This window comes from Larus michahellis, chromosome 3 (assembly GCF_964199755.1).
Source record: "Larus michahellis chromosome 3, bLarMic1.1, whole genome shotgun sequence".
Lineage (NCBI taxonomy): Eukaryota > Metazoa > Chordata > Aves > Charadriiformes > Laridae > Larus > Larus michahellis.
This window is the reverse complement of record NC_133898.1, coordinates 95,157,051-95,171,158: the sequence shown is the minus strand read 5'-3', so window position 1 is coordinate 95,171,158 and position 14,108 is coordinate 95,157,051. Positions and strand designations below refer to the sequence as shown.

The 14,108-nt window shown below is 43.9% G+C and overlaps 1 protein-coding gene across 5 annotated transcripts in view; it reads right to left on the bottom strand.

Moving 5' to 3' along the window:
* Window positions 1–11,758, bottom strand: part of ELOVL4 (ELOVL fatty acid elongase 4) — a 32,693-nt gene extending 20,935 nt beyond the window's left edge. The window contains exon 1 of one of the 5 annotated variants that reach the window (XM_074581315.1): window positions 11,311–11,758. In XM_074581315.1, coding sequence (XP_074437416.1) covers window positions 11,311–11,413 — 103 coding nt within the window. In that variant the 5' untranslated portion in view covers window positions 11,414–11,758. Of the gene's footprint in view, window positions 1–5,802; window positions 5,870–10,018; window positions 10,338–10,827; window positions 11,167–11,310 lie in introns of those variants that run through there. The other 4 variants (XM_074581314.1, XM_074581313.1, XM_074581311.1 and 1 more) reach the window with 4 other exon arrangements.
* Between the last annotated feature and the right edge of the window lie 2,350 nt (window positions 11,759–14,108).

Here is a 14,108-nt window from a genome sequence, read left to right as displayed (position 1 = left end):
CTCACTCCTATTTCAATCAGAAAAAAGTCTATGTCTTCTTAGAAGGGATTGTGCAGACAGATTGCTGCAGGAAAGCAAAAGAATTGGGACACAGGAAATGTCCAGTTTATGCTTCTTTCTCACCTCTACCTCACTAGCCATACTTGGCAATGCCTGCAGTCTTCTGGCACTACAGGTATTTCTGAGTCTGACGGGGTCAAAGACACCTGTACCTAACTCAGGAACGTTGCAATCTAGTATAATCTACAAAGCAAAGACCATGAAACTTCCCTTAATGCACATTTTAGCTAAAAGATCTTCCTCAGAAGATTTTCCCATTTTACGACAGGGTATGTCATTCAGAGGCAGAGAACCCAGCAGAACACTAACAGCTTGCTGTAAAATGTTAACTGGACTCACTGCATAAATTTGCTCCTCAAATCCAAAGGAATTAGGATTAAATTTTAACCAATTTGTGATACTTTTCTCTGCTAGACTGAAGACCCATCTTTTATCATGTTTTCCTCCTCATTTGGGTAGTTATAAGCAGATATCAGGTCACTCACTAGCTGCCTTTTTTTCTAAAAAAAAAATAATATTTAAAAACCCACCTTATTTCATTCACCTGAAGGCATATTTTCTAATCCCTTAATCATTTTCATGGCTCTTCTTTGGATACCCCACAAACATGCAAATCTGCCTTGCACCTCTTTGACAGGGAAAAGTAACCATATCAATCAAGTCCCTGCCACTTTCCCTGACAGAAGAACTATCACAATAATGTCATAGCATCAGTGCTGGTTATGACTGGCAAGAAAACAAAGAGTATGTTACCGGTAAAGCTAAGGATGACGTGCGTACGATGCCATATGGACAAAGGTTCACAAAACAGCACAACAGCTGGCCCAATTTAAGTAATTTATTTTAATACAGAACCCAGTACAGAGAAAAAATACTTGATCTTCAAGAACGAACAGGAATAGCTGAGTTAAGTATTTTGTCTATTTTCAAGCTTTAACCAGCCAACAAACTAATTTATTTGGACCAAGAACAACAGACATCAAAATTTTATGGCAAAGCATTATTGTTTTAACAAGCTATGAAACATCAAGCTAAAATGCAAGAATAAAAATATTCAGTCTCAAGCACAATGAATAATGAAAGCATATACCCTGAAAGACAAACCAAGAAAACCCACAGATTTTAAAAGTTTGCAGACGAAGCTCTACAAATCCTGTTGCACTCAGAAATGAGCGATGCCAGCCTCAAAACCAAAAGGACTACAGACAAGACTAACAGGTACTGCCTATGACCAGCTGTGGCTTTGTTTTAAATGTCAGGGCTTCCTAATTGACTGTTTAGTCTTCTTTAAAGCTGTAACAGCAACATAAAATCAAAATACCACATAGCTAAGAGGAACATCTCCTGCAGCTAATGGACACCTACGTAATATGCATGTTTTATAAACTCACGTTAAAGTAACAGGAATGCCATCCCAATTTGTTGTATTTTAATCAGTATTCCTGTTATTCTAACTAACATTCTAGTCTTCTTGGGACTCCCATCATTCAATCATTAATACCGTATTGTCTTTGTGCCTGTACACAGCAATTACAGGATACGCTTGTTTCAAGGCAAGGATAATAATAGAATTATTATGGCGCTCAGGAACCATATGAATGCAATTTCAAGTCTAAGAGATTGCCTTGTTCAAATTATTTTTGATTTACCTCCTCCACCATGATTATTCGAGAGGACAGTGCAAACACTCTGCTTCAAGGAATAATAAAAATATAATCCTCATTTAAGCTTACACAAGATTTGCAAGATAGTAAGCCCTTGAGGCACGTAGCATTCTTCCATATGTCAAATCTTACTTTTTCAAACATCACAAAAGCAAGATATATTCCCAGTGCAGTGATACCTGCACGTCTTTTCTTAAATGTTACAAGTTATGGAGTAAACAGATAAAGAAAACAGATGAAAAAACAACAACAGAAAAACCCCAACCAACCCACGGAATGCAATTTTATTAACTAGTTGCAGAACCCTATGATCCAGCCCATGTATCTGTATTTCTAAAGAAATAAAAGTGCAGCATAAAACACACTTCAACAAGCTTTCCTTCTACAGCGTTTTCTTTATTGAAACTTTTATTCAGACTTCTCTGGTCTTAGCCCAAACTTATTTCTGAGAGCTCAGACTGCAGATGTCATTACTTCACACAGAAGTGGTGGGGTTTGGGACTATGAAAATAGTTGTAGGGGTATCAGTAAGCAGTAATACAAACGCAGGATTTATGTGTATTCAATGTTGCAATAACAGATTAGACTATTGGTCCATCTAGTATGATTCAGGGTTTTATAATGCCGAAGGGGATGATCATAGAATAAATCTTCTCCATAGACAGTTTTATTGGATTCCCTGAGTTAGAAGCTCACTTCCTTGAAAAACGTGAAGGATTATTAACAGCTGTTTAATAACAACTCTGCAAGGCCTTATCCACTGCAGAGACAAGTGTTACATACTCAGCATACACGGGATAGTAAGTTCAGTACTGAGCTATGTCTTACTAATGTGCTAACACAGCCCGAGGATACTGATGATGAACTACACAGCAAATGTAAACAACTGATGTTGCTGCTCTCATAGCACAGGGTGATTTGGGCTTGCAGACGAACATTTAGAGACTCCTAGATGCAGCAGCTGAACATGTAAGAAAAACACAAATGGAAGTGAAACCTACCTAAAAATAATACCAGAAAGCTACGGGAGAGCATTTGCAAAGAGCTGTGCTGAGATCTCTCTGATAAACTACTTGTTTTTTCTCTTTGCATCAGCACGAGGATGCTGGCCATCAATTTGGTTTTACAGACTGATGAATGAGGTGTGAATTTTGTTTTGAGTAAAAACTACACAAGGAGTTATTGAAATATATTAGCTCTTATCTTCAAAGTTCAGGGGCAGAAGTAAAATACACAGTTGTGAGGTACATTAGGTCTTCTGTTAGCCTAACACAAGTACATCACTCAAACCCTCCAAAAAAATTAACGCTGCAAAACATTTAGAGTTTATTTCCTCAACATGCCGTTGACATCAGCAAAAGTGACAAATCTATGGGGAAGGGGAAAAAAAACCCAAGAAACAACCAACCCCAAACCAAAAAAAGAGACTAATTTTGAAATGTTGATTTTCAAAATGTGAACTTAATAGGAAATGTTCTTAGACCCAAAGATGACCAGAAGAATGATCACTGTTTGAATCTTTCACTCACTAAGTATACAGTAGCAAAATCATCAGCTTGGCAGCTAGATAATGCCATACCCAAAGGAGCACTACAACTAAGTCTCTTGCTTCTACAGTCGTGTTACCTTTCATGGTAACATATGGCCCCCAAATCTAAGCTTCTCTAATGGTTTCTGCAATAGTTTCTCAATCTTGATCAAAAATTCATGGATCACTGAAACTGAGATTAGAAAGGGTAGAAAATCTGACCCAGATGTGAAAGCACTTTGGGGTACTCTATGTGTAAATATTTCTATTGGTCATATCTGTCCTGGTAAACCACTAAATATTAAATGCAAACCCAGAAAACATGGTTATGAAGTCTCCTATTTACAGCCCAGTGATTCAATTCAGCACCTGTATTTCCTGTTTTTTTTTTTTCCTTTAGAGTATCTTAAACCGTTTAAAAACAAGGTGTTACAATGATGCTCTAGAAATAGAAGGCCATAAAATCTTGTCTAGAGAGCTAAGATTTACTGGCTCAACAGAAAAAGTGAGAGACATTGATTATAAATTCCATTCTTCCAGCAACGTTCTGTGAGCATTTAGAAAGCAATAAAACTACCTCTCATACTTGCTATAACTGGGGGAGGGAAAACAAGGAAATTATATCTATAAGCAGAATAAAAAAAAATAGAAAAGCACTGTGGTCAAGCATGCAAACTGAAGCATAACATAGAAGAGCAGGAAGAAGATACTTTTGAAAGACTGCAGAAAGAGACAAGAGGAATAGGAAAATATGATGGAAACAAACCAAATAGTCAAGAGTCCACGATTATGCTGAAACAGAAACGCACATGTGGGAGATGAGTGGATGGAGTGAAACTAGGAAAGAATCTCATGGTACAAGCAGACACAATGCCACGGAGAGAGAACACACTCTGGGGCAGGAGTTAAGGATCAAACCACTGAGATTATTCAAGTACATAAAGAAAGGAGTTGAGTTACAGGCACATAAGCGAGTTAACCTGACACAACCAATGCCCACAGGCGTGCCATTATCTTGCATCAAATGCAAGCCAAATTTGAGGTAGCTTATTCCCCCTCACCTTCCATAAGAGAAGGGTAAACTAGCTCATGTTTATCTTGAGATCCAAGTACACACAATGGGAGTTAATACAAAACATATTGCACTCAATTCATCTCCAGGCTTGCCTCGGAGCTACTTACTGCTTTACAATCTACAATCTAGGGTACAGTCCTGCAAATACCCACAGAGCTGACACTAGAATCTCAGCAGGCCTGAATTTCAGAGCTGCCTTCACTTATGTCCTTAAAATGCCACAAGACCTTGAAGTCCACAGGCTCAGAAGCACTTGAGTCTTGACAAAATTGAGCACGGTTGTATCCGCTTGCCACCTAAACAAGATCCAGAAACTACGTATCCCTCCATCTACATCTTCCTAAAGGAGATGTCAGTGAGATAGTCCCACACACAAGAGCTCCTTATGTAAGCCAATGGCAGATTCCAATTTGTTTTCAAATACAGCCTGAGAAAGCAAAGCCTTGCCATATAACAGTTTACTTGTCAGAGTGGTCCTACCTCATGGATCAGATTTGCCCTTAAAAGCATACTGTCACAACTTCTGTGCTCCAGGCACACTCCACTCATACCAACACTTTCTAAAACCCAAAGTTCTCATTCTTTTTACAGCCAATTCTTTTTAGCTAAATGAACTCTTATTTAACAGAAGTTTTACAGGCCATTCACATTTAGCCCCATTTGCCTTACCTCAAAAAACTCCTCAGTACACACCACAGCCTTTCCTACCCACCCGCCCTCAGTCTTGCATCCTAGCAAATTCTTCCTCCTGAAGTTCTCTCTGTGTCCGCTTGGAGTCTTTCATCTAAGTGCTCCCTTAATCCTTTCCATGTGAATTGCGTATGTCCAAAAACCTGTCTAGACTGGCAAAGGAAAAAGCGGAGTCTTGCCTCACCCACTCCTCATGACTCCTGATCTATGAGACCTTAAAAGGAACTACCGCCTATGGTTCCTACACCTTCCTCTACTAACTGTCCTTATGCAGACTTTGACAATCTTTCCTGGTTGCACAGGACAGTATATCACAGCTGCCTTGAATACAACCTCTTCTGGTCTTCCACAGCTATAACCACTACATGCCTCTTCACCCCAAGCATAGCATAAATACAGAATGACTACCACAATCAACTTCTAGTCAAGTTTCTCCAACTAGAGACAGCTACCTATGAACAAAAACTAGTTCAATCACTATGCTCAATCAATTTACATTACCAGTGCAGCCCCCAGGATGAAGGCATCTGCTCCATGCCACAGATATTTCAATTGCTCAAGAATTCTCCACCTCTCGTTTCAGTATGTGGCTCCAGGACCACATGCCGATTTGCTCCTCACTAACGGCATGCAGCCTTAGCTGAGAAACACGATCTGCCCAGAATTCCATAAAAGTAATTTACAGTGTGCTGCAATTGCAAATATCCAGTCATTTGATGTTCTGCAGTAGGTACTAAGGTCATGCAACAAGCTTGGTTAAGTTCTGTATAAAGCATTTTCCTGACCTTGTTCCATGGAATCTGCTTTAAGAATATTTGTAACATCTTATTTCCTCCACAGATTTCAAGGCATGCCATCTACACAGCTTTAAAAGAAATTTTCTGAAGTTCAGTTATGTTCTTGCCATTTTGTCCAAACATTTCCTTTTGCTTCTGGAATACGCTGATGAATATTCAAACAGAAGTTCATATCACATTCTTGTTGGTGCTCTTTGAAGGCTTTTTCATCTCTTCGCTGGAGCTAAGAGTTACAGGTGACCACCTACAACTCCTCCTCCTTCATCTTAGGATAAGAAAAGTCTTCCACTCACAACTCAGCTCCATAGTGTCAGCTTTGCTTCAAGCTACTCCCTCAGGCTCAAGTTCTTGAAGCTTGGCTATTCAAAATCTCCAAGCAGACATTTCCACTTTAGTAATGTACTTTTCTGAGTGATGTTGCCATTTCCAAAGATGCTTGGTATTTGTTTTGTTCTGATTATCTGTCTTTTGAGTTTCTCAATCTGATAAAATCTCCTGGTGATGAAACGTGGATGGAATTTCCCTCAAACACCTAGCAAGTTGTCTTGAATACTGACAGCTGCTTTTTCTTCACTAATAAAGTCCCTCCCTCTACTGACAGGAAGTTAAATGTGATACTTAATGAAACGAATCAAGTAAACTGGGATGCTCCCATTGCTTAGTTTGGTTGACAGTAGATGCACATAATCTAGCCTCTAACATTCTTTGCTTCTGTAATCAACTTCTCCGAGTGCTGCTTCCGCCGCAGGTTTTTCCTTTGTGTTTCTGACATGAGACAGCCAAACCCAATTACACTAGCTTCTCCAGCTTCTGGTGTGTTTCTTCCTACCTAATCCCTGTGTTTTACACAGACAGTCACAGATCGAAAAAACTGTTCCCTTGAGAAGAAAACTGTACCTGCAAGACAAGTAGTATGCCAAATCACTGAGTCTGATGCTCAGCCAGCCCTCTGAAAGTTTAGGAACATATTCTTCTTTGTTTCTGTGAGACAGGATTCATGAACTTTCGTTTCGCCTTTTGTTCTCTCTCTCTTCATCGTCACCCTCTGAAGAACTTTCATTGAGACTCTTCTTGCCTCCAGCTTTGGCACAAATCCTCAAATACAACAAGGTACTACTTGCACTCAGACAACCCCACTGCTCTGCTTGATCACTCCAATAAACTTTCCTCAAGCATAAACATTCAGGATCCTTTAGCCACGCTTGGTTTCTACATGGGGAAAAGAATGAGGGAAGAAGAAAAGCATTTTCTTCCAGTTCTGTTATGTGGACTGAAAGAGAAACTGAGCCTGGATTTCCTGTGCATTTTTAACTTAGTCCCAAGATCTTCCTGGCAAAAGTTTTTATGGCAATTTGAGTTCCCATGGAACCTGCTTCACCTGATCACTTTTAAGGCAAGCAGCTCTAAGTTTCTTGTGTTTCCCATCCTCATTGCCTTATACTTCTGACCCAGTTGATAAAAGCTACGATTGATATTGCTCCTGAACAAGATGCTACTTAAAAGACTCTCCTACCACTAAAGTGAAAGTTTGCATCTTTCTCCTCTCTCCTTTCCTCCTGATGGAAAAGGTCTGTAATCTTATTAACTGCAACAGCTGTAAATAGTTGCTGTTCCAAAGCAATCCTGCACGGCCTGGGATGGCCCTGCCTCCTTTTAACTTTGAGCTCCAAGAACAATCATTCTCAAAGTCAGTAAATCCTTCTGTTCTTCAGCTCAATGCATTCAAATTAACTAGTTCCTCTAAAACAAATATTTTGATACTGGGTTTAACAAATCTCCTTTTTGAGCCACAGTCTCTTACACCCCCTCCCCAACTGCCAATGGTCTCTTCACCCATGTTTTGAGATTTCCAAATTCTTCTTTCCTGGATTGTGTCCCGAGTTATTCATCTTAATAGTTCTCCTGGACTCAGCCTGGAACCTCCCTTTAAGTCATTTGCTCAGTCATCTAATCATACCCTTAATCCTTCCTGGCAGATCTAACCCCAACCAGCTACCCGAGCAGAGAGAAAGAAGGAAGCCCTGCCCTACCTATTACATGTTACTGGTCCCATGCCCTTACAAAAATAATGGCACAGCATTCCTAGATCATCTTTCCTGATAGTAACTGTTCCCCTGACCACCTTTTTTTCTCCTGATGACTGCTGAGACCGATTTTTTATGCTTTCACCCTCTCCTTGAAGTTTATGGCTTCCTAAATTATCTCCTTCAGCCTTTTCAAGTGAATATATGATTACAATGGATTTTAGGCTTTCATGAAAGGGGTCTAAAAAGACAGTCAAAGAAGGACAGGACAAAAATAGTATTCCAACAAATTAACATGCAAAAACGTATTAAACTAAAATATAAGGCTGAAAATACACATTTGATAATATATATAGGGAAACAGTCACAGAACACTGTTATTATTCCCAAATGCAAGATTTAAAAACAAAACAAAAAAAACCCAAACAAAACCAAAAGAAAACTTACTTTAGATAGAACACTTAATGCTAAAAAAACCTGTGACATTATTAAAAAAAATCCAGTTTGGGTCATCATATACTTGGTCTTTTGCGGTTCTTTTCTTTCCTCAGAAAAGGAATTTTAAATTGCGCTTTTTAAATAGCACAAAGCAGGGGAGGAACAAGACCAAACCTTTGCAGCACAAAAATAAAGCAGCACAAGACTCAGTGGGACATCCTGGCACAGTTCTACACAAGTCCCATCACAGGAGTCCAGGGTAGCATTAGAAAACACCTGCTGGCAGGACAATCCCGCTGAATACTGAGAACAGTGCTGAAGTCAGACTTGGGTGTCCAATAAAAAATGGAAACAAGAACTGGAGAGAATAAGTAAATTTCATTTTATATGAATGAGAAATCTTTGTGTAGGAGTAGTAGTGGGAATAAAATTTCTTCACATTTTATTGTGTAATTTTGCTGTGTAGTAGTGTTTCAGTATGATTTATTGTGTAATGCTATTGCATGGCACCATTTGTTGAGCAACTTTGCTGCGTGGTATAGTTTTTTATTTAATGATATTGAACGTTAGGCAATGGTCTTGCATGCCATAATTTGTGTTTTCTGTTGAGCAACATCACTGTCATAGCTCTTGACACAAAGGTGAATTGCATGAATTCACCTAACAGTGCTGAATTCATGATTTTAACATACATTCCCTCAGAGATGGCAAATAGAGACTATTACTTTTTTCCTGAATGAAGATGCTTGCAGAAAAGCAGCAAGCAGAGCAGGTATTTAAGCAGAACTTAGGGCATTAAGATATGATTTCATTAAATAGCAACGCAGCATTGCCTCATAAATGCCACTTTCTTATCCAGAGCCACCTTGTAACTACATTGTGTGATATTACATGTTTCGCATTTCCACACCTGACTGTAAAAACTAGAGGAGAACCTTGTTTTTACATACTACTGGCTATAAACAAGAACAGTAACATGCTTTTGAAGTGACTTAGGCTCTATCCAAAACTATCCTTGCAGGGATCCGGGGAAACTCAGAACCTGAACAAGAAACTCTCCACCTCTTACGCAAAATGCAACTGATGTACTTCATTATAGTGGAATCCTGTTTTAGCAGCAACACTACTGAACTTAGAGCAATAACTTAAAATTTTGTGTTAGTAAAGTAATAAAAGACTTAAGCATATTTTAGATGCCATCACAATGTCATCCTACTACTTAAGATTCTCCAAAGAAGCATGAATAAGCAATAAAAGTTTGATCTATATGTAGTATTAATGTAAGTTACTTGTCTTTATATTCCTTACATAAACTTGCCTTTTCATCCCTCTTTTTTTATATTCCTTACATAAACTTGCATTTTCGTACCTCTTTTTTTCCTCCAATCCTCTTTGCTTACCATAAACACGGTCCATTTACAGACTTAAATAACATGTTTGAAGTTCAGAAAACATAACAGAACTTTAAGTCTTTCTCCAAAGAAATCAAGTAATCCATAAGTACATCAACTTTATACCCACATCTATTTTTATACCCATCTGAAAATGCTATTAATTGGCTAGAATAGCATCTCTTTCATGCATTACCTGTCAGTCTACGAACAACTGTATGTTGCAAGTGGCAGAGAAAGAGAGCAAACACTGGTAGATTACAATGCAGTGCTGCTGCAAGCATTTTTATTTGATCTCATATTCTGGCAGGTTTTAGATACAGAAGAAAAAAAATATGCAGGCAGGCTTACTTTTTAAAATATGGTAAAACCCAGAAGATAGGCTGGGAAGGCAATTTGTGGGGAAAAAAGTGAGCTCCCTCCGTCTATAACATAAGATTAATTTATTATCTGACAGATGGCAGAAGGGAGGGGGGCGGAAAAGACTGCTGATGCAGTAGTGAGCTTCCCGTCTGTAACGAAGGCCCCGCATTCTCACTTATCACACTGCCACAAAATACATCCGTGGTCGCGTTCACTCCAGAGTTTTGCTCCATGTATTTCTAGGTTTAAACCAAAATAGCCTAGACCTCATCACTGTGTGGACAACTTAAAAAAAAAAAATAATTAAAAAAACCTGAAGAAAACATTCAGAGAAGTGATTCTTCTGTCAGCTGCCCAAACCTACTCACAATAGCAACTATGAAAGCTGCGACTCTACCCTGCTCCTGTCATTTGACCAACGAGAGCGAGCCATTCACGCTGACCAATACTTCCAGAGCTACCGGTCACTGCAGCCAGTTACCGCCTCATCTGCTGTCCCAGCACTGAAGGCCGCTTTTCGCATTTCTCCGTATTCCCAGACATTTTTCTCTTCCTTCAGCATCTTCCACACTGCGGTCGTGGGGTGCCAATGCAAAAATGGAGCACACTGAACTCAGAGAACAGCAGAACCGACAACCAAATGCACTTAATACCAAATGAAACGCTTCTGCATTGATGGTAATGATTGTCTCCTCGTTTAGTTTGCTGAGCTCCACGCGATGCTGCCTCCGGGACTCTCCCACCTGCCGCAGAAGCCGCCTGAGCTCCACCACGGATTCCCGGAGGGCCTCCCTTACCTCCGACACCACATTCCCGCTATGGCCAACCCAGGGCACGCTGCGCTGAGCGGGAACCAGCGGAACGACGGCTCCGGGAAGCGGATTTTGCGGCGCCCTGGGCGGGGGGGGGGCGGCGGGGAGAGAGAGGGGGCGACGACGGGACGCCCTCACCTCGCCACGAAGGGATGCCCCGCGCACCCCGCGCCGTTACACGGGTTTAAGACAGATAAACAAACAAAGCACCTAAGCGCGCACCCGGGAGGAGGAGGAGAAGCGGCCGCGGAGGGGCCTGGCCGCCTTCCCGCCGCCGCAGGCCCGGGGACCCCGGCCCGGGCCCGCCCGCCGCCCCTCAGACCCCCTGGGCGCGCGCCGCCGTCTCCCGGGAGACGGAGCCATCTTGAAGCGCTGCGCCCTCAGTGACAGCGGGCGGCGGGGGGGGGAGACGGGGATGCCGGGCACGGCGATGGCGGTCGCCGGCGGGGCCGCCGCTGGCGCGTTTACCTCGGATGCTCCAGGTCCAGCGGTAGAACTCGAGGGTGTCGTTGACCACGCTGGACACCAGGCCCAAGGCGCGGGGGGGCTCGGCGGCGGCGGCGGCACCCATGGTGAGCAGCAGCAGCAGCGGCGGAGCCGGCAGACCTCTCTGTCGGGGCGTGCGTCCGTGCCTCTGCGCCGGGGCTGCTGCTGCTGCCGCCCTTCTACAGCCGGGGATGTGATTTAAATCTCTATCTCTCGGTATCTTCCCTCCAGACCCCGCCTCGCTCCCGTCACCGGCTCCCGCGCCCCGCGGGCAGGGAGGAGGGCGAGGAGGCGGAGGCGGGATGGAGGGCGGGAGCGGGGGGGGCAAGAAGCGGCTGCGGCTCCGCAGCGCCCGGTGCGGTGCGGTGCGGTGCGGAGCGCTGGCGTCACGTGACCGTTGGGGCTGGCTGACCGGCTGCCCGCGGGGTGCGCGTCGGCACGACCCCGGCCTCGGCCCCGGCCCCGGCTGCGCAGGCGCAGTGCGGGCGGCCCCACCGCCCGCCCGGTGTGGGGGGAGCGCGGCGGGAGCAGGTGCAGGGCGGTCTCAGGCCGCTCCGTTTCGGGACTCCCGTCCTCCTTCAGGGGGCGTCCCGGGTGGAAATGGGGTGTTTATTATCTTCATTCGCCTTTTATTTTCAAATAGGTATGCCTTTGCCAGGCGGGGGAATAAATATTTCAGTCAGCTTTTATTGCCTTTCTTCCTTTTCTCGGTTTAGCCGTTTGGATTTTTCATCTCCTCTCCTTCCCCTCTCACTCCCCCTTGACAGACAGGCCAAGGCAACGGGCGAGCAGCACTGTAGAATCATAGAATCATAGAATGGTTCGGGTTGGAAGGGACCTTAAAGATCACCTAGTTCCAACCCCCTGCCCTGGGCAGGGACACCTCCCACTAGACCAGGCTGCTCAAAGCCCCATCCAGCCTGGCCTTGAACACTTCCAGGGATGGGGCATCCACAGCTTCTCTGGGCAACCTGTTCCAGTGCCTCACCACTCTCACAGTAAAGAATTTCTTCCTAATACCTAATCTAAATCTCCCCTCTTTCAGTTTAAAACCATTACCCCTCGTCCTATCGCTCCACTCCCTAATAAAAGGTCTGTCCCCATCTCTCCTATAGGCCCCCTTCAGGTACTGGACCTCAAGCTGTTGGTACCGAGGCATCAGCTTTACAGCTGACTTTGCAGCCACCCTTACCATCCCTTCCCCTCCCAGCACTGGTAAAACCAGCAATCGCAACGGGATCTCACCATCTCCCTGCCCCACTGGCAGTGGTTGGTGGCATTTCCCTGACCAGCGACTTGCCCGCTCCTCCAGGTGGCACCAAGGTGCCTTTTGCACTTCCCCCTCCATCTCATGGACCAAAGCCTTTATGGTCACTTCATGGCGCAGCAAGGTTCGCCCTCCTGGACCATCTCTGGGGGCTGCAGGAGAAGGAGCCGCTGTGGCAAAGGCTGGCAGGGCAGTGGGTGCAGTCCCAGTTCATCCATTCTGCACCTTATGTTTCAACCCCGACAAACCCGCTGCCTGCTGTGGGTGCACCAGCGGCTCCCCACACCCTTTGCCTCTTATCTCCTCCTGCCAGCCTGTCTCTTGCCCTCCCTCTCCCACGATCCGTGCAGTGTGGATGGCTGCATGACACCTTTGGGTTCAGTTTCCCCACTGAGGGACAGGAGGGGAGCTGCTCCACCCGCGTTGAAAGCTTTCCTCTTCCTGGCAGACAGCAGATCAGATGGTATCTACCTCTCCCTCCCCCAGTGCACCAGCACCTGTGTCACTCTCGTTGTCACTTGGTCTTGGTGAGCACAGCTTGCACTTCTCCTCCTGGGTGAGTCACCCTCCACTGATCTCCCGGGATCCCAGCCCTATGGATGGGAGAGGCACGCTGGCCATCGCTAGCTGTGAGCTGAGCTGCTGCGCTCGGAGCTTCGAAACCAGCAGGTGTTTGGGAGTAGGGATCACCTGCACTGGGAAAAGGAAGAGGAGCTATGTCAACCCCTGGAGGCCTGGATGGATAGGGAAGTCCAGCTTATCCCAGTGCTGCCTGAAAGTTGGAGCCAAAGCAAGGTTACCACATGCTGATGACGTATGGACAGCTGCCACTTCTCTCACGTGAGAAGAGTCAATCAAAACTCTGCATGAATTGCACTGACTTGAGTTACATTTTATTTTGATGTCAGTGATCATGGCAGGAAGTCCAGTGAGAGCTCTGAAATGGATCTGTCACTGGGTAGGGCACGGTCAACACCAACGTGCCTCCCAGCTTCCTGGCAGACAGCGTGGTGTTAGCTGTGGTTCCTCTGCCTCCTTCAGGTGAAACCACTGCAGCGTATCGTTGGGCAGTTAGAAACCTGACACATGGTTGTCATTGTCTAACGTGGTTGTCATTGTCTAACGTTGTCAGAACTTTTTTTAACATTATCATTTAAATCAAAAGGAAACCAGAAGAATGAGTCATAATCCTCAGACTGGTACATGGCCATTTGCCTTGGCCACATGTTTGAAGCAGAATGGGCTACTGAATGAATCAACATGACAAAGGATTGCACTCCTCTGCTGACCCTGATGTCAGGCAAGATGTGGACTAAGCAGAGTGCCACCAACACAAGGAGTAAAGACCCACAGTCTACCAGAGAACAAAAAGGAACAAGACCTATTAGCAATATTAATACATATTCATCATCATAATTATTTATATTATAGCCTAGATATGCTTACTTCTTTATTAAAATGATTATTTATTTATTCTATGGAAGTCTTTTTTGCACAATTGACACCAGTAATT